Genomic DNA, 20066 nt, shown 5'->3' on the forward strand with positions numbered 1-20066 from the left:
CCAAAAATATAATTTTTTGTTCAAATAATTAAATTTATATAGAAAAAGTTAGTCCTAGTTAATAATAATATCCTTAGATCTTAATATTAGAAAAAGCAATTAACAGGTGTTCATGCAGACAGTAAGGGCACCACATGATAAATGCTCTAAAAAACCAAGAATATTGGTGTAGCATATAACATTCGATAGGCAATAATAAATGGCATTTAAGTAGATAAAGGGAATGACTCGATCAATAAAATATGGAATAAATGAACCTTCCCTCTGACAATGATTGAAAGACAAATCCTTGAATAGTCGAGGATTTCTCAGATCTAATGGTAAAGTGTAAATAACAATTTCAGTGAAAAGTAGATCTTTGTATCGAGTGGAGATCGAATCTTTTTTGTCAAAGTGCTTTTCTTACAAAAAATCAATATATCCTCCTATCATTATCTCTTCTTCTACTTATAAGGGACATACTTCCAAGAAACCATAAAAGTACAAGTGCAGAGAATATCCCGAGGAATATTCTCTTTAATATCCTACTCTAAAAATTAGCCGTTTCTTCCCTATTGAACGTACTCGACCTCGAACTCAATCCTCGTTTACACCTTCACTATGACTTTCGTCAACTCTTCGACCGCGGGCCGTGCGGCTTCTCGGACCATCTTAACAAGTGACAACTTGAGGATTCTTCCCGTAATGCTATCTCGCCGTGAATATGCTAAGGGCGGATTTTGATCCATACAAGAATCGTAGGGAGGAGTATTTTGAAGGACATGTTTACAGGTATAGGACTTGTAATGACAACAAAAGTTAATCCAAGATAAAGTTCCACCCTAATCAAGGAACAAAATAGTGGGTTGAAGTGGGGTTTTAAGCTAAACAGAGGAAAGTTGATACAAATTGGTGGAGTTGTCTTTATTGATGGGGACAACATGTGATGAGACAGTTCAAATCTTTGAGCGGGGGGAGAACGAGGAAGAATGAATAAGAGAGAGATAGAGATTTGGACCTTAGGAGTGTGCATGGCTGCTGTTAGTGTAGCTGTTACTTACAATTGGCAAGCTGATCCCAACTTATTTACCACTACTACAAGTTAGAATAGTACAAAACGTTTTTTCTCGGGAGAAAGCGCTCCATACAAGTAGTTTTTTTACGGGGCTCAAACCCCAAACCTTTAATTAAGGATAAAAGGATCTTATTCGTCTCATCACAACCTTTAATGATAAATTAGTATACAAAAGTATGTTTAAATGAATATTTATTGAAAGGCAGCTACTCTGCCTTTTTGTGTTACAAGACAACCTTTTCTTTTCTTTTTCCAGATGCCAACTCATTCTATAGGATTAATAAATACGGTCAATACCACATGTAGTATTTGTATCAATAAACCGCATGATGAGGCTCCTCTTCTTCTTCTTCTGTTTTGACTTTTGTATGTAAGGAAACGAATAATCTAAGACCTTGTCACGAAATGAATCTCTTCAAGAGGCGACTTCCAGGACTTATCTTTAAAATTAAAATTAAAAAAGTTTTTCTTTAAGGAGGGAGAGGAAGGGAAAGTCCAGGGAAGAGATCACAAGGTGAAAACTCGAAACCCTGTCACGAGGAAAAAGTTCAAATAATCAACTATATGAGCTACTAAGATTTCTCACTTCTCGGCCTTATCATGTCACACGCTGAGTGTTGTTTAGAGTTCCAACTCACAAGCACATAATGGGGCTTTTCGTTTTCCCTTTCTTTCTTGGTTGACTTTGAAAATTGACAAATTGTGGACTTTTGAATATTGATTTCAAATAAAGTATTTGGAAGGGGACAATTTTATAAACATATTAGTTAAGGACTTCCTCAGATGGTACTTTAGCAACTAAAAATTGAATGGCAACATTTTCTCAGCTAGATTAGTTGTCTCTCATCTTTATACTTCAAATTATGAATTACGTACATTAAACAAACATAAATTTTTTATTCAAACCCGATACATGTATACCAACCCAATGAATACCTAACTTGTATCGTTCTTTTTAACATAAACATGTATTACCATAGTTACTTAACATGTAATCATGTATTATATACTTGTTCTATACTTCACTGTAAATATATAGTACAATACACATATAGTTCTTTGGCGTTTCAGTTCTGGAAAGAATAACATGGTGCATAGGGAAGTTATTCTCTTTAGTCGTCTCTTTCTCTTTTCGTGTGACAGCAATAACAAGCCTAGTATAATTTCACAAGTGAAGTCTGTGGAGGATAGTGTGTACGCAAATCTTATTCTCACAAATGGAGTCTGTAGAGGGTAGTGTATATGCGAATCTAACCCCTACATTGAGAAAGTAGAGAAGAATAACAGACAGTAATAACAACAAGATAATAAGAAACCCGAATGAAAGAAACAACAAGTGAAGTAATAGAAATCTACGAATAAGAAAATAAAATATTAACACTAATGCTACTGGAATTGAAAAGAAAAGAAAATCACTCAACTACTTATTAACTTTCTACTCTAATTCTCGACCTCCACACCCTCCTATCAAGGGTCATGTCCTCGGTAAGCTGAAGCAGTAGCATGTCTTGCCTAATCACCTTGCTCCAATACTTCTTAGCCCTGTCTCTACTGCTTCTCAGACCTACCAAGGTCAACCTTTCGTACCTCCTCACTGGGATATCTGCGCCTCTCCGCTTTACATGCCCAGACCATGTAAGCCTCGTTTCCCGCATCTTCTCACCACTGGGGCCACTCCCACTTTGTTCTGCGTAACTTCATTCCTTATAAATAGTTGAAAAATATAATAAGTAGCTACATATTTGTTTGTCTTGTTTTAAGCTTACTTTTATTATGGGAAGTGAGTAGGAATCCGGAACAACTATGTAATGGTCCGACCAGTCGTTTTGAGCATTAGCATTCCATTCAGCTATTTGGAGTCTTGATTAGCTTTTTATGATGTATTATGACTTGTGTGTATCATCGGTTTTGGTTTTCAGATGTTTCGGAATTAGTTTGAAAGAATAAATTTCATGTTTGAAGCTTAAAGTTGGAAGAGTTGACCAAGTTTGACTTTTTAGTATTTGACCTTGGTTCAGAGTTTTGATGGTTCCATTAGTCCCGAATGGTGATATTGGACTTTGGTGTATGCCCGAATTTGCATTTGGATATTTCTAGAAGGTTTCGGCACTAATTGGCGAAAGTTGGACATTTGAAGGTTTAGAATGTTCATAAGTTTGACCGAGAGTTGACTTTGATGATATCGGGTTCGAATTGTTGTTTTGGGAGTTGAAATAAGTTTATTGTGTCATTTGGGACGTGTGGGCAAAATTTGAGTTTATTCCGGGTTGATTTGATATGTATCAGCACATGTTTTGGAAGTTGAAAGTTCAAAAGCTCATTAAGTTCGATTTGGAGTGCGATTCGTTGTTTTGATGTTGTTATGCGTGATTTGAGGCCACGAGTAGGTCCATGTTATGTTTCGAGACTTGTTGATATGTTCGAACGGATTTTTGAGGGGCTCGGGTGAGTTTTAGATAATTTCCATGTTCTTTGACAGTGTTGATTTCTGGTATTTTAGGCCTTATTCGTGATTGCGAAGAATGGGTCGCGATCGCGTAGTGTAATATAGGATCTGGCCTTTTTCCTTCTTCGCGTTCGCAACTATCCTACCGTGTTTACGTACCTTTGGAGGCCTGCGCATCGCGATTGCATTGGTCAGCCCGCGTTCGCGTAGAGTTGAGTTGAGAAGCTGAGGGCTGGAGATTTTCTTCTTCGATTTCGCATTTGTTTTATCGCGATCGCGTAGTCAGGTGCATGTGGTCATTGCATTTGCATGGGAAGTTTCGCGAATGTGTAGGGTATTTTGAGGGCTTCTGAGTTTGTTCTTCGCAATCGCAAAGAATGTCCCACGATCACGTAGGGTGTTTCTGCCAGTGATTATAAGTACTCTATCTTCGGGGGTTTTGGTCATTCTAGCATATTTGGAGCTATGGAGCTCGGATTTACGCAATTTTCACCATGTAGATTGGGTAAATGTTCTCTACTCGGTTTTGATTATATTTCATGAATTTATTCTCATTTTGGACATTTGGTTGATGATTACAAAAGAGAAATTGGGGTTTTTTGTCCAAAATTTCATAAAGTGAATTTTCGAGTTTTGAGCATCGATTCAGAGTCGAATTTGAGTGATACTAGTATGGTTGGACTCGTATTTGAATGGGTTGGCCGATTTTATTAGTTTTGTCGGATTCCGATGTGCGAGTCCAGGTTTGACGTATGGTTGACTTTGGGCTTTTGATTAAAAATTCTATCTTTATCGATTGGGTTTGTTTCCTTAGGCATTATTTGATGTATTTGAGTTGCTTTTGGCTAGTTTCGAGTCGTTCGGAGGTTGATGCGCGCGGGATGGTATTTCTAGATTTGACTTGTTCGAGGTAAGTAATCCTTCTAAACTTGTTGCTGAGGGTATGAATACCTGAATATACGTGTTATGTGTTTGGTGTTGAGGTGACACACATGCTAGGTGATGGGAGATTGGGCGTGTAGGCGTGCACTGTGTGAATTATGACTCGATTGATTCCGTGGTACTATGTAGTGACCTAATCTTATTTCTATTCATGAAATTTCTACGTGCTAGAGTAATTGAGCCGTGATCCATGTTAGAAACCATGTTTAGGATATATGCTTATCCTGTTGGGATCCACTGAGGTCATTTCTACTGTTGAGTTATTTGTTAAATACAATTACATACTCAGTCATACCCATTCATTGCATATCATATCTCAGTCTTAGATATCATTTGTTTCACATCATATTATCATTGTTTGGGCTGATTGGCATGAGATTGGTGAGGCCGAGAGACCGGAGATATTGATTGATTTTGAGGGTATTCATGTGATCGGGCTGTATGCTGCAACATGCATTATTGATTCATGCCACGATTGGCTTATATTAGCGCTTGGTAGGATCCTCCCCTCCGGAGTCTAACTTGCCAGCAGTGAGCGCGGATACCTACTGAGTGCGAGTGCGAGTGCCAAGTGATTGTGAGGACTGAGTGACTGTGAAGACTGAGTGACTGGGAGGACTGAGTGAATTGATGCTCCGAGAGTATGCATATGATTTTATCACTGTGTTACATTACAATTGGCATGCATAACTGACATGTAGGCATAGAGATGTACTTTTCTCATGCCATCTGATAATGAATCATCATATCTGTTGTTGAAAGTTTTTGGGAAAAATTACAGTTTTTCTGATATACTCACATTTTGGTGATTTCAGTGAAAGATTTAGATATTTACTGTTATACCTGAAAAGCATGCCTATTTTCCTTAACCATGATCGAGCTGAGCATCATTCTTTGAGTTATTACTTGTACTGCTTTATTTACATTGTTAATGTTATGAGTTGTTCCTGGTTGTCGGTGTTGGACTCTGACCATTGTCCAAGCTTGTCACCACTTTCAACCTAAGGTTAAGTTTGTTACTTATTGAGTACATGGGGTCGGTTGTACTCATACTACACTTCAGCACCTTGCCTGCATATTTTGGATGCTGATGTTGCCGTGTATGACGGAAACTGGCATTGAAGATGCATCTGCGTTCCGGTCATAGCTGCCTCTTGTTCTTGGTAGCTTTAGAATTATTAATATGTCATGTATATTTCAAACAGATGATGTATTTATTTCATACTAGCTTTGTAAACTCTAAATCATAGAAGATCATGATTTGTACTACTAGTCTTTGGGAAGTGTATAAAAGTTCAGTTATTTTATCATTTATTTTCTCATCGGGTTGAATTAGGTGTCAACACGATTAGTTAGATTTTGGGTCGTGACAAACTAGTGATAATTAAAAATAAAACTTGAAAAAGTAGTGTCAAAATGAGATAAAATAATCCAAGTTAATTACTGATGGTGGCAGTTGCCAGCTAAGGTTCACTCTCTATAGTCAATGAAGAAAGAACAAAAAAGAAAGGTTGGCAAATGCAGTTTGATCTTTGGTAACTTGATCGCCACGAGCCAGCTATTGACTAAGTGACCCTGCGACTGCTTTACTAACTAGTATAAAATCCTCATTATCTCGTGCTTATACCAGACCACAAATTTCTTCCGTAGACTAATCTTGTTTGTTTAGTACAATGGCCATGAAACCCGTGAAGTACTGTGTGGTAATTTCGCTCACTTATTTATATTTCTTGAATGGTTTTTTCATTGTTTTATTTTAAAAATCCAAATGGTTGTTGAACTCAGGTGGATGCGTTCGCTGATGCAGCATTCAAAGGGAACCCAGCAGCGGTTTGCTTACTAGAAGAAGAGAAAGATGACAAATGGTTACAGTCTGTTGCTACTGAGTTCAATATATCTGAAACTTGTTATCTCACTTCACTTACCCAATCCAATGAACCCACAAAGGCTAACCCCAGATTCGGCCTTCGTTGGTTCACTCCTGTTCATGAGGTCAGCCTCCTGTTTCAAATTCTTCTGGTCTTCATTTTCTCAATTTTCAAACCACTGTTAAACAATTTAACCACCCAAAAACTAATTTTAAGTTATGCAGTTCTAATTTTTTTCTGCTGTCTAATTGAACACTATGTTTGAGATTGAGGCGTAGTTGTGTCTTATTTAACACTAGGAAGGCAGTATGAATATTTAAAGCTAATTAGGCTACCCTCCTTGTTACTGGTTGCTCTTCTCTGGATTTGTCCTGGCGGTGAAAGTGTAAATTGAGGCAATGCTAGTGAAAAGCTTGTTACTTTCCCCATCCATTCACTGAATGGGTAAATTTTGTTAATAAGAGTATTGGAGAACTGGGGAAAATGAAAATCCAAAAAGTCGAAAGTATTCATTGAGGCTACATATAATGAATAAAGAGCAGCTTAGCCCGGTTGATGCCCTTCTCCACATTATGCCTGATTTACCATTTTTTGTATGTTTTCAAGTACTTCCCTTCTGTAGCACAGAAATTCATTCGCAAACACCTTTAACTGCTTGCAGGTAGATCTATGTGGGCATGCAACACTAGCAGCTGCACACTTTCTATTTGCCTATGGCTTGGTTAAAACTGATACTGTTGAGTTTTCAACAAAATCAGGAATTTTAACTGCTAAAAGAGTTCAAGAAGCCAAAGCTCCAAATTCTCAGGACGACTGGCCAACAGGTTACTCAATTGAATTGGACTTTCCTGTTGTAAAAGTAGCCGAGACCAATTTTGCTGATGTTCCTGCAATTTCGAAAAGCTTGAATGGTGCATCTGTGGTTGAGATGTTTGAGACATCTAAGAGCGATCTTTTTGTACGTATTTCATCTGGTATTTCCTTTTGTATTTACACAAGTGCATAAGATAAAAATTCATGTAAAAGCAACTCATGAAAGTCTCTCTTACAAAGGTACAAACATGAAGGACAATCAAGAAAGAATTTTTGTTTCATTCTTTGGAAAAAAATGACATTTCTTTCAAACTCAGGATGAATATGCTAGATAAAGTTAGTATAAATTAGCCCTTCCTAGGGAAATGAAGATAATTCATGGTGCTTTTGCAGATTCTACTCCCATCAGGGGAGGCAGTGGTGGAATGCCAACCTCAGTTTGATCAAATACAGAATATCCCTGGCAGAGGAATAATAATAACAGGACCTGCTCCACAGGGTTCTGGCTTTGATTTTTGTAGTCGCTTCTTCTGCCCAAAGTTCGGAATCAATGAGGTAATTGCTAGTACTTGAATCTACTGTGAGCATATATACTATTGTGTTCAAGCGGATCATAGTCACTGAAAAAGGTGGTACTGAATTTGCACATCCTAGAGAATTGAAGCCAGTTGTATGGATAGTATTCATCATATCTTCGTATAACGACAACTGCATATGTAAACATCTATATGTTTGTATAGCTGATGCTTCTTAGATGTCTCACCTGTTCTGTTCTTGCACATATATTTCCCTTTTTTAAACAAAACTTTACAGGATCCTGTTTGTGGAAGTGCTCATTGTGCTTTGGCTCCTTATTGGCGTAAAAAGCTTGGCAAATGTGACTTTGTTGCTTTAGCGGTACTTCCTCTCTTCCTCCGATTTCCCTTATCCCCCTTATCAGGAACCAAATGCACAGGCTGAAATTCTTATTCATGTTTTGTGGTTCAGGCCTCACCTAGAGGTGGCGTCGTAAAAGTGCATCTTGATGAGGAGAATCAAAGCGTATTTCTGAGAGGGAAAGCTGTTTCTGTCATGGAAGGTTCTCTTCTAGTATAATGTAGCTAGGAGTGGACATCATGAATTTAATAAATTGGTGGAAGTTTGTGTTTTCTTGAATGAAAACACCACCAACTTTCTAAATTATCTAAATTGGTTTTGGTTATGTACTTCATTGTGACTCTTGGAGCATTTGTAAGTTTCCAGTGTGTTTAAACATTGACTTCTGTAGTTCTATGCTATGTTTTCATTAATAACATCTCCATCTTTTCAAACCATTATATGATCAGAGGGATCGAAGCTCATTAACCGAGTTGTCTATAATGAACTTCGCATATCTTTAGGTAGTGCACAGTTTGTACTATCATCAAAGTTGATGCAATAGATTATTTTAGGGATAATGCATAGAATCCTCCCTGAACTATACCCGAAGTTGCTACGACACACCTTACCTTTGCGGGGTTCTATTACCCCACTATACATTTTTTAAGTGGAATAAATGTCACCCTAAGTGCTGACGTGGAATAGAGAACCAAAAGTTGGCAAACGGTGAAATACACGTGCTGCCACATGTAACTTTGTATTTTTATTTTTATTTTTTTAAATCTATTTCATTTTCTTTATTTTTTTTTAATTCGAAATGTAATGGAAATATTATTTTATATTTAGAAAAATGAAAAGGACAATTATTTTTGTATGAAATTGAAAAATTATTAGAGGTGTTGAGCATATTCGGATGTCGTTGAAGTTTTAAAGTTGAGATTCAAGTGTTAAATTCATTCTAAATCCATAATTGTAGATGAGATTCGAAAATCAAAAAAGAATTTCGAATCCACCATTATTGAACCTTGAAAAAGATTAAAGAACAAAAAAAAAATGGGTTTGTAAAAATTCTTGGTAGTTGGCCAAATTGATCAATGGGGTATGATGATGATGTTGTTGTTGTGAAGTTGTAGTTGAAATTTGAGCTTGATTGTTGCGGATTTAGCTGAGCTTTTGTTGAAATTTGACACGAAAAATTAGATTTGGAGCTCTTGAATATGGGTGATAAAATTGGGATGAAGAGCTCTTGAAAATCAGCTTTGGAATTGGCACGTGGCCATTTCGTATAGGTTAGAGCCCTTTTTTTTAAGTTCTCACGCGCTTGAAGGAGTTGTTCTCACGCAGTGCTCCACGTCAGCAATAAAGGTGCAAAGAATTACAGGGGTTAATAGGACCCCCGCAAAAGATAAGGTATATCGTAGCAACTTTTGGGTATAGTTTAGGGGAATTTTATGTATTATCCCCTTATTTTACATTAGGCCTCATTTTTTTGGTAAGCTACTGATAGAGAAGGAATTCAAGTCCTTTAATTACGTAACAGTATTTTTTTTCATTTCGCAGCAAAACCGAATAGAGACCTAGCCATGGTTTGTTTAAACAATTAAAATGAGGTCTAAGATCGTTTCTTCATTTCCAAATCCTCTTCTTTGTTTGGTGTATACGGGTAAAATCGGGCTTGCCCGATTTTGTCGTTATTTCCAGATCATAGGACTGCATCGAGGGTCAGCCTCGTAAGGGATCAGACCTGAACATGGAAACAAGGTGCCTAGTTTGGAGATCGAGGCACCCGTCGAGATTGAGGTCCCCCGACGATCGAGATCGGATATGACCGGCTTCGAGCGGAACACAATAACGGAAAGGCGAAATATCCATAACCGGTCGGAGATCACGGCGGAAATCTCGAAACGGATCAATCTACAACGGTTTGTTAGATGTTAATATGGTTTCCTACTATAATTAGAAGTGTACCTTATTTAGGACTCCTCTATTATATAAAGAGGGGTCCCATTCATTTGTAGACTCTCTCACATTCATACAGATTAAGGCAATATAATATTTCTTTCTTCTGCTCATCAGCTTACTTCTTTTTAATCATTGTTCTTCAATTATTGTTCTTTAACTGTTCCTGCGTTATCGTTCTCGAGGGTTCATCAAGCTCGAGGATACTGTCCACACGTCAGTTTGTTCTATATTCTTATCAATTTCATCACTTATCTCTAGATTAACCAATTGGTATTAAGCGAAATCACGTATCCTTAAAGTCATATTACAAGTTTAATTGTTACTCGATTTTTAGGGTAAACAGTTTGGCACCCACCGTGGAGCTAAGGATATTAGTGATTGCTTAATATTTTAGCCTTCATAACACACACCGCTTTTACGCTTGTTCATGTGAGTATTTTTTTTAAGTTTAGGAATCAACATGTCAAACTCTCAAGTAGTACCCACTCACACTGACACCAGCCTTGGCCTTCACTGCGAAAACGAGCACGTAGTCGCCCCGGGAAATGGAGTACCTCCGATCAATTCCGACGCACCACAGGCCGTGGATCCGACTGATGTCAATTCTCATGTCGCCATTCGTGGAGATTTAGGCGCCGACAATGAAAACAACGTCCGCAGAGACACTCGAGCAGCTGATCGGAACACACAAGATGGTGAAGAAGGCGGAATTAGTCTTCGAATGATATTTTATATGCTACAAACTCAGAAGGCTGCAATAGCACAATTCCAGAATCGGGCACCAAGTAGAATCGAACTCGATACATCGCAAGAAGTTGTTCATAGGGTCGAACCAGTACAGGAGAAATTGAACGACAGTGGATCGGGGACTGATCCCGCCATCATTAAGATGCTCGAGGAGCTCACTAAACGGATTGAATCAAGTGAAAAGAAAATCTAGGCCAATGACAAAAAGGTAGAGACGTACAACTCACGAGTTGACCAAATACGGGGGGCACCCCCGATCCTAAAGGGTTTGGATTCGAAAAAGTTCGTGCAGAAGCCTTTTCCTCAAAGTGCGACTCCGCAGCCCATTCCTAAGAAGTTCCATATGCCGGACATACCTAAGTACAACGGGACAACCGATCATAATGAACATATCACTTCGTACACATGCGGAATAAAGGGAAATGACTTAGAAGATGATGAGATTGAGTCCGTTTTGTTGAAAAAATTTGGGGAAACTTTATCAAAGGGGGAAATGATATGGTACCAAAATTTGCCGCCCAACTCTATTGATTCTTTCGCCATGCTCGTTGATTCGTTCGTAAAGGCACACGCCGGAGCAATAAAGGTCACGACCAGGAAATCAGACCTCTTCAAAGTGAGACAGAAGGACAATGATATGCTAAGGGAGTTCGTATCTCGATTTCAGATGGAACTCATGGACCTAACCCCGGTTACTGATGATTGGGCTGTCCAAGCCTTCACTCAAGCTTTGAACGAGCGAAGTTCAGTAGCGTCACGCCAACTAAAGCAGAATTTGATTGAATATCCAGCGGTTACATAGGCCGATGTGCATAATTGTTACCAATTGAAGATCAGGGTCGATGATGATCAGTTGGGAGCTCCATCCGGTTTTGTTAACCCAAATAGGTCCGAAGGCAGGATTCAGAGGGACATCGACAGAGAGCCCCGATCGAACAAAGATTGATACCAACCTTATAACGCAGATCGTGGGAATAACGGATCAGGAGGTAATCCTGTTTGCAATGATCGAAGGAATGAACGAAGGAATGATCGAGGTCAAAATTCCCAAGGGCTTATGAGTAAGAGTGGCTTCCATAAACATGTTGAGCCTAAGGAAGCGCCACGGTTGTTGGAGTACAACTTCACTGTCGATGCTTCAGGTACTGTGTCAGCCATTGGGCGGCTCAAGGATACTAGATGGCCCAGACCCCTGCAAACGGATCCAGCTCAAAGGAATCCGAATCAAATGTGCAAGTACCATGGAACCCATGGTCACAGAACCGAGGACTGCAGACAATCAAAAAATCACTTCAGGGATAGGGATGCGAATAGGAAGAACGAACAAGAGGAACCGCAAGACATGATTCATATGATCGTCGGTGGGGTCCATATCCCTCAGGTTCTGACATTTAAACGCACCAAAGTCACGATCACAAAGGAGAAACACACCCGATTTACTTACCAGAGGATACCTTATCCTTCAACGATGAGGATGCGGAAGGGATCGAACAACCTCACAATGACGCAATGGTAATTTCTATCCTTATGAATAAAATCCAAGTTAAATGTGTGTTGGTTGATCCAGGTAGCTCGGCGAATATTATTCGATTGAGGGTCGCGGAGCAACTTGGTCTTTAGGATCAAATCGTACCTGCAGCTCGAGTGCTCAACGGTTTCAACATGGCAGGTGAAACCACCAAAGGGGAAATCATGTTGCAAGTAAACGTGGCCGGAACTATCCAAGAAACGATGTTCCACGTGATTGAAGGAGATATGAGGTATAATGCACCGCTCAGAAGACCTTGGATCCATAATATAAGGGCAGTGCCTTTAACGCTTTCACCAAGTCTTGAAATTTCCAACACAGGAAGGAGTCAAAACGGTGTACAACGAGCAACCAGCAGCCAAAGAGATGTTTGCAATCGATGAGGTGATAGCCGTGTCAACTCTAACATCATCAAAGGGACCAGAATCAAAGGAAAAACAGAAGGTCAAATAGCAACCACAGTTGCCAGCTTCGACCAGATTGGAACAACAGAAAATTATCGAGGACTATGATTGCATGATACCTCGAACATTCGTAATTCCCAAAGATTATGACGCTACCAAATCAATGGTCGAAGAGCTGGAACAGGTTATATTGATCGAGTACCTGCCCGATCGAAAGGTATACCTAGGAACGGGGTTAACCCCCGAGCTCAGGAAAAAACTCATTAAATTCCATATTAAAATATGGATTGTTTTGCTTGGTCCCACCTTGACATGACAGGGATCCTACCGGAGATCACGACAAATCGACTGAGCCTGGACCCAAAATATAGACCGGTGAAATAAAAGAGAAGGCTCCAATCCGAGGTAAAGCACGCATTCATAAAGGACGAGGTAACTAAACTTCTCAAAATAGGGTCCATTCGGGAAGTGAAGTATCCCGAATGGTTAGCCAATGTAGTTGTAGTTCCTAAAAAGAAGAACAAACTTAGGATGTGTACAGATTATAAGGATTTAAACAAGGCATGTCCCAAGATTTTTTTCTACTGCCTAACATCGATCGCATGGTCGACGCCATGGCTGGCCACGAGATCCTTAGTTTTCTCGATACGTATTCCGGGTACAACCAAATTCAAGTGAACCCGGAAGACCAGGAAAAAACTTCATTTATCACCAAGTATGAAACGTATTGTTATAATGTAATGCCCTTCGAGCTAAAAAACGCAGGAGCTACCTACCAACGCCTAGTAAATAAAATGTTCAAAGTACAGATAGGTAAGACAATGGAAGTATATATTGATGACATGCTAGTTAAATCCCTGCGCACAGAGGATCATTTGACACATTTACAGGAAATGATTAAGATACTGAGAAAATACAACATGAAGCTCAACCCCGAAAAATGCAATTTCGGAGTCGGTTCAGGCAAGTTCCTTGGCTTCATGGTGTCGAATCGGGGGATCGTGATCAACCCCGATTAAATCAAGGGCATCGACGACATCACTATCGTGGAGAGCGTTAAAGCCGTGCAAAGGCTAACAGGGCGAATAGCCGCTCTAGCCGATTCATATCAAGATCGTCGGATCAGAGTCATAGATTCTTCTCTCTATTCAAAAGAAGAACGATTTCACCTGGACCCCGGAATGTCAACAGGCGTTAGAAGAATTGAAGTAATACCTCTCGAGCCCACCATTGCTTCATACTCTAAAGGCAGATGAAAAACTCTACTTGTACATGGTAGTCTCAGAGATCGCGGTAAGTGGTGTCTTGGTTCGAGAAGAGCAAGGTACGTAATTCCCTGTTTATTATGTAAGTCGAACTCTAGGAGAAGAAGAAACTAGATATCCACACTTAGAGAAATTGACACTTGCATTAATAAGCGCCTTTAGAAAACTAAAACCATATTTTCAATGTCACCCCATATGTGTATTAACCACTTAGCCGCTTCGAAATGTTTTGCATAAGCCCGAACTGTCGGGCCGATTGGCCAAATGGGTCATTGAACTCAGTGGGTAAGATATCGAATATCTACCCCGAACGGCCATCAAGTCTCAATTTTAGCAGACTTCGTAGCCGATTTAACGCCACCCTCGTACCCGAAGTCGAGAAGGAACTCTTGTTAAAATCAAGTACATCATCGAGGGTTTGGACCCTTTTCACAGACGGCGCTTCGAATGTGAAGGGGTCTGGGCTGGGCATTATTTTGACGCCGCCCACGGGCAACACTATTAGACAATCTATCAAAACCCCTAAGTTGACTAACAATGAGGCTGAGTATGAGGCCATGATTGCAGGTCTCGAGCTGGCTAAAGGATTGGGAGCTGAGGTCATCGAGGCCAAGTGTGATTCCCTGCTCGTGGTTAACCAGGTCAACAAAACCTTCAATGTCCGAGAAGATCGAATGCAAAGGTACTTGGATAAATTGCAGGTAACCTTACACCGGTTCAAAGAATGGACCCTACAGCATGTACCTCGAGAACAGAATGGTGAGGCCGACACCCTTGCAAACTTAGGGTCATCGGTCGAAGATGATGATATCAGCTCGGGGACCGTCGTGCAGCTTTCAAAGTTGGTGGTCAAAGAAGGTCTTGCTGAGATAAACTCCACAAGCTTTACTTGGGATTGGAGGAATAAATATATTGAGTACTTGAAAAATGGAAAGCTCCTATCGGACCCTAAAGAATCGAGGGCCCTACGCGCTAAAGCTGCTCGATTCACATTGGCTGAAGATGGAACATTATACTAGAAGGACGTTGGACGGACCATTGGCAGTATGTTTGGGGACCAGGGGACACCGATTATGTTCTACGAGAAGTCCATGACGACACTTGCGGGAACCGTTCCGGCGCCGAATCACTGGTTCACAAAGTCATCACAGCAGGATACTATTGGGATAGTATGGAAAAAGATACTAAGGAGTTCGTTCGAAAATGTGACAAATGCCAAAGGCATGAGCCGATGATCCACCAACCTGGAGAGCAACTTCATTCATTCCTATCCCCGTGGCCATTCATGAAATGGAGGATGGACATCGTAGGTCCTCTGCCATCGGCCCCAGGTAAAGCCAAGTTCATTTTATTTATGACTGACTATTTCTCTAAATGGGTTGAAGCACATGCTTTCGAGAAAGTCAGAGAAACGGAAGTTATAGACTTCATCTGGATCACATCATATGCCGATTCGGAATACCTGCCGAGATAGTATAATGGAAAGATTGAATGACGCTAAGGGAAAAATTGAGATAGGTCTTACCCGAAGTTTTTTGGGCATATTGAACGACGTCAAAAACTAGCACAGGGGCAACACCATTTTCCCTAGTGTATGGCGCCGAGGCTCTGATCCCGGTCGAAGTCGGGGAGCCTAGCATCATGTTTCGATATACAACGGAAGAGTCGAATCACGAGGAAGTTCTGTCTTGGTCCGAGTGTGGATAGCATTTCTCTTCTGCATGTCCATGGAGTTTTGAAAAATCCAAACATCTCAGAGATAGATAGAGAAGTAGGAATTTTTCGAACACACCGCACTCATTCGTGTACGTCAGGAGTCCATTGATGAGAAGGGGCTGGGGAAAGCTTGAACCCAATTCCTATGATAATGAATATGAGTGCAATTGAAATTCTTGGGGAGTTATACATTTGTGTATTGATAAGACCGTTTACTATTTCTTGAAGCTCAATCTCTCCCCCGGATGAACCATATAGCCAAGAGAAACCATGAACCAGAATAGAAGAGCTTGCCCCACCCATGAGTAAATATTTCATAGTAGCCTCGTTAGACCATACATCTTTCTTGGTATATCCAGATAATAGGTAGAAGCATAAACTGAAACATTCTGGGGCTACAACGATAGTTATTGAATTGTTAGCACCGCATAAAAACATTCCCCCTGAGTAGCTGTTAATACGAATAAGAGAAACTCTGTTATAGCCATTTCTGTATATTCAATGTACCTTACGTATAGAGGAATACATAGAGTTGAACGTAGTAAAACAAGAAATTGTTCGTTTGGAAATTTCCAAAAAAGCTAATCATAGGTTGCCTCGAACTGTTAGATGAAAAAATGGAAGCCGCCCTCATTAAAATGGCAGCACAAAAGCAACGCATCGAAAGATACTACAACCGAAGAGCCAATCTTCGCCACTTTCGAATCACGGACTTAGTTCTGAGCAAAGTAACTCTCAATACCCGAGACCCAAACGAACGAAAACTCGGCCCAAATTGGGAAGGGCCGTATCAAGTCCTCGGGGTCATCGGAAAGGGATCTTACAAACTCGGCATGATAGAGGGCGAATAATTATCAAACAATTGGAATGTATCGCTCCTCAAATGATATTATTGCTAAGGTATGAATTTCTCTTTTCATTTATATTCGATACTAACTTGTTACAGGTGTTCGATTGAAGGTGTCGAGAAGCTCTTCAACATGAAGACCTTAGGTTTTAAAGCACGCGTTGCACTCTTTTTCCCTTATATCAGTTTTTATCCCAAATGGGTTTTTCCGGCGAGGTTTTTAACGAGGCAACAATAATATGTGCTACCTGGGGACAGTTCAACAGTATCCGAGGCTTCTCTACAATCAACCTCGAATATTGGGGGGCATCACCCTCGGATGTTATGTATTCAAAGGAGATGCTGCGTAGGGTCTCGATAGGAAAAATTTGAAAAGGGTCAAACGGTCAAACGAACTGTGCCCATGTAGATTGCCCGAGCCCTAATGACAAAACATATACGCATGAGTGATATATTGAAAGAAGTATTTTTTCCTTATCAGGTGTTCCATGCCTTAGAGAAATTTCTACTTTACAATTTCATACTTACGGAAATCGGCTCAAGAGCCAATCGTAACTAAAACTCGAGCAATTAACCTCGTACTCAAGGACTGCCGTCGAAAATCAACATGTTCGAACTATCTATAGACCTCAAAGAGGCACCCCTCGATTTATAGGCCAAGGCCATCACTCTCGGGGACTAACACTTCGAACAAGTTCGAAGTGTTAGTAAGACCAAGAGTCACACCCAAAGGCTACGGCCAGACTAACGCGGCTCGGAGACGTCCAAACCCTGCAATAAAACAGGCCTTCGAATTCTCTGAAAATCGGTTAAAAAAGGCTACCCTCGGCGAAATAATCAAAGGGCTTTGATAAAATCAACCCTCGAAAAACCTTAAGAGGTATCAAATTGTTCAAATACAAACTTGTGCTAAGGCACAAAAAACAAAGGGGTTTCGATCGACACTAAACCCTCAAAAAACCCAATGGGTACAAAAAAAAAATACATGCTAAGGCATAAGAAAATTTTAATAAGTCTTTGAGCCAAAAGTGGGAAAAAATAGCCATGATTTAGAGGCCATATCGGCCAAATTCAAAGAGCCTAAGGGCCAACACATTTTCAGTTTGAGAACACGTTCTCACTCGATTCGAACCTAAGGGTCCCGCTATCTGGAATATGAATAAGAACCTACTCGACTGTAGATCGAGGTTTGTTATCAAACAAAACAAACCTAAGGGTCCTTTTGCTCCAAATTCAGATTTCACTCGAACCCGATTATAAAAGAAATATTATTATGGCTTCGATCAAGTCATTTAAAACCAAAGTCTCGAACATATTGTTTAAAGCATAAAGATGTGCTAAAATTTTACAAGGCACTAAACATGATTGAAGACAAAATTTGAGAAGGCATTCAACAGAGAAATTTCTTTATATATTTGGACAAAAATATGTACAAAGACCGATAGGGGTCTTGCACAAATTTCCACAAAAAAAAGAAGGAAAAAATCCTAAGTGCCTAATCTTCCCCGGGAGCTTCATCTTCATCTTCTCCGCTCTCAGATCCGCTCATACTCCCGGAGTCGTCATCATCAGAGAGCAAAGCTTCAGCCTTGACTTCTAGCGCTTTTGCATTTTCAATATCGGCCGTGAGGTCGAAGCCACGAGCATGAACCTCCTCGAGAGCCTCCCTCCGACTCTGACATTTGGCATTCTCGGTATCACGGGATAATCGAACCTGAGCAGCATCAGAAATTTCCTTCGCTCGAGTGTTAGCAGCTTTAGCATCGGCTCGGTAGAAAGCCATGACCGCCTCCGCATTGGCCTTTTCCTTTTCCGCTACAGATGCGGCCTTTGCAAGCTCAGCAGCCAGCCGAGTCTCGAGTTCTTCAATTTCTTTAGCTCGAGCCAAGCTCTCTTCCCTTATGCTATGGAGTTGGCGCTCAGCCGAAGATAGTTGGGCCCGAGCGGTATCTCTTTTCTAGCAAGACGGTCCACGTTCTGCTTCCACCCCAAAGTCTCTGCCTCTTTTATCTCTGCCTCCTCGCGAAGTTGCTCGATTTTTTCGACCTTCTGCTGAACCTGCAGGATCTAAGTGTTAGTCACCAATATCAAATTGATATGTCAAACTCCTGAATGTTTACATTACCTGCTCGATGAGGTCGGTCTACTTCTTATGGGTTGTTGCCAATTCAGCTCGGAGGTCCCTGATCTCCTCTTCTTTCTGAACATAGAGGCGTTTGAGGGCGTCCCTCTCCTTCGTGAGCTTCATGAGATCATCCTCGCATCGGTCCAACTCAGCTCGGGATCTAGAAAACTCTTCCCGGTGAAGCGTCAAGGCCTAATAGAAAAAGAAAAGAAAGTCAGACAAGAGAAAAATAATAAGACGAAAATGCTTTTGGTAAAAGAAGCTAAGACTTACCTGACTCAGAAGTCGGTAAGCCTCGTCAAATATGCTCGATGCATCCAGATCGGGAACATCTTCGACCCTCGTGAAGCAGCCACAGAAAAGATCCTCCCCTCCGTGGGCCGTTCCCGCATCGAGGGGCCCCATGGCCCGAGCTTCCCCAATCTGCCCCTCAGAGAATGAGGGGAGAAGTGGTGAATCGCCTATGTCTATTGCCCCAAGAAAGTCACTTGGGGCATTTCCTTCATTTCGAAGGACCTCAGAACTGGCCCCTTCAGATACGTTCACCCATTGCGCATCTCAGTGGGAGATAACGTCAGCCCCCGCTGACTCGGGGACTCCGCTCGGGGCATCTTCCAAACCCTCTTCAGCTCGAGGCTGAACTTCTTCGATCATAGCCGACTCAACGGCCTTTGGGACTTTAGCGCTCTTCTTTCGAGCCACCAACCTGAAGTCGCCATCTTTATGTTCCTCTTCTTCTTCATCTCGGACAGGGCAGCGACGTTATTCTTCGGCTTGCGAGTCTTACTCTTCTTTGGTTTCGAAGTCCCGAAGATCGAAACCCTTTTTATTTTCTTATCCTTAGACGGTGTCGGGGCCTCCTCTTCCCAAGGAGGGTTCGGCCTCATCTTGGCAACGTCCCTGAGACCAGCATAAAAGGAGATTAAGTATAAGTGGAAAGAGACGCTTTGAAGAACGACACCAACAGCGTACAAGATAAGCTTACCGTGATTTTTGGCCTCCCATCGACCCTTTGCCAAATCACGCCACCAGCGCTCAGAGTATGAGGAGGTTGAGGCCAGCTTCTGAACCCACCCTTTGAGGTCCGGGATTGCACCAGGCACCCAGGGAACCGCTACACCATAAGAAGAGACGTGGATGAAGAAAAAGCAAAAGAAACAAACCAACAAATAAAAACTATGAGTAAGTTTTACTTACACTTCATGTTCTATTCTTCAAAGAATGGCATCTTCTCGGCTGGGATTATGTCGGAGATCCTCACTCGGACAAACCGACTCTTCCATCCCCGATAATTGGGCTCGTCTATACTCGAGAACAACACCTTAGTGGCCCGGTGTTGAAGCCTTATTAATCCACCTCGATAGAAATGGGGGCCGCACAATCTAATGAGATGGTCGAGGGTGAAAGACATCCCCTTCACCTTGCTCACAAAAAATCGGAACAGAATCACTATATGCCAAATAGAAGGGTGGATTTGGCCTAGGTTTATAT

General features: G+C 41.0%; 1 protein-coding gene across 1 annotated transcript; it reads left to right on the forward strand.

Moving 5' to 3' along the window:
• The first annotated feature begins 5941 nt into the window (after positions 1–5941).
• Positions 5942–8439, forward strand: LOC109215765 (uncharacterized isomerase BH0283-like). Its single transcript, XM_019379873.1, has 6 exons — positions 5942–6145; positions 6228–6434; positions 6972–7268; positions 7517–7678; positions 7937–8020; positions 8111–8439. The coding sequence occupies exons 1-6, from the start codon at positions 6116–6118 to the stop codon at positions 8216–8218; spliced, it is 888 nt and encodes a 295-aa protein (XP_019235418.1). The 5' UTR covers positions 5942–6115; the 3' UTR covers positions 8219–8439.
• The last annotated feature ends 11627 nt before the right edge of the window (positions 8440–20066 follow it).

Source organism: Nicotiana attenuata, unplaced genomic scaffold, assembly GCF_001879085.1.
Source record: "Nicotiana attenuata strain UT unplaced genomic scaffold, NIATTr2, whole genome shotgun sequence".
In the NCBI taxonomy this organism is placed as follows: Eukaryota; Viridiplantae; Streptophyta; class Magnoliopsida; order Solanales; family Solanaceae; genus Nicotiana; species Nicotiana attenuata.

What these genes read in the sequence shown, in the direction of transcription:
- LOC109215765 (XM_019379873.1), top strand. Translation starts at nt 6,116, where the DNA reads ATGGCCATGAAACCCGTGAAGTACTGTGTG. An exon ending in CATCTAAGAGCGATCTTTTT is followed by an intron (nt 7,269 to 7,516) that starts GTACGTATTTCA and finishes GTGCTTTTGCAG; the next exon opens with ATTCTACTCCCATCAGGGGA. An exon ending in CAAAGTTCGGAATCAATGAG is followed by an intron (nt 7,679 to 7,936) that starts GTAATTGCTAGT and finishes AAAACTTTACAG; the next exon opens with GATCCTGTTTGTGGAAGTGC.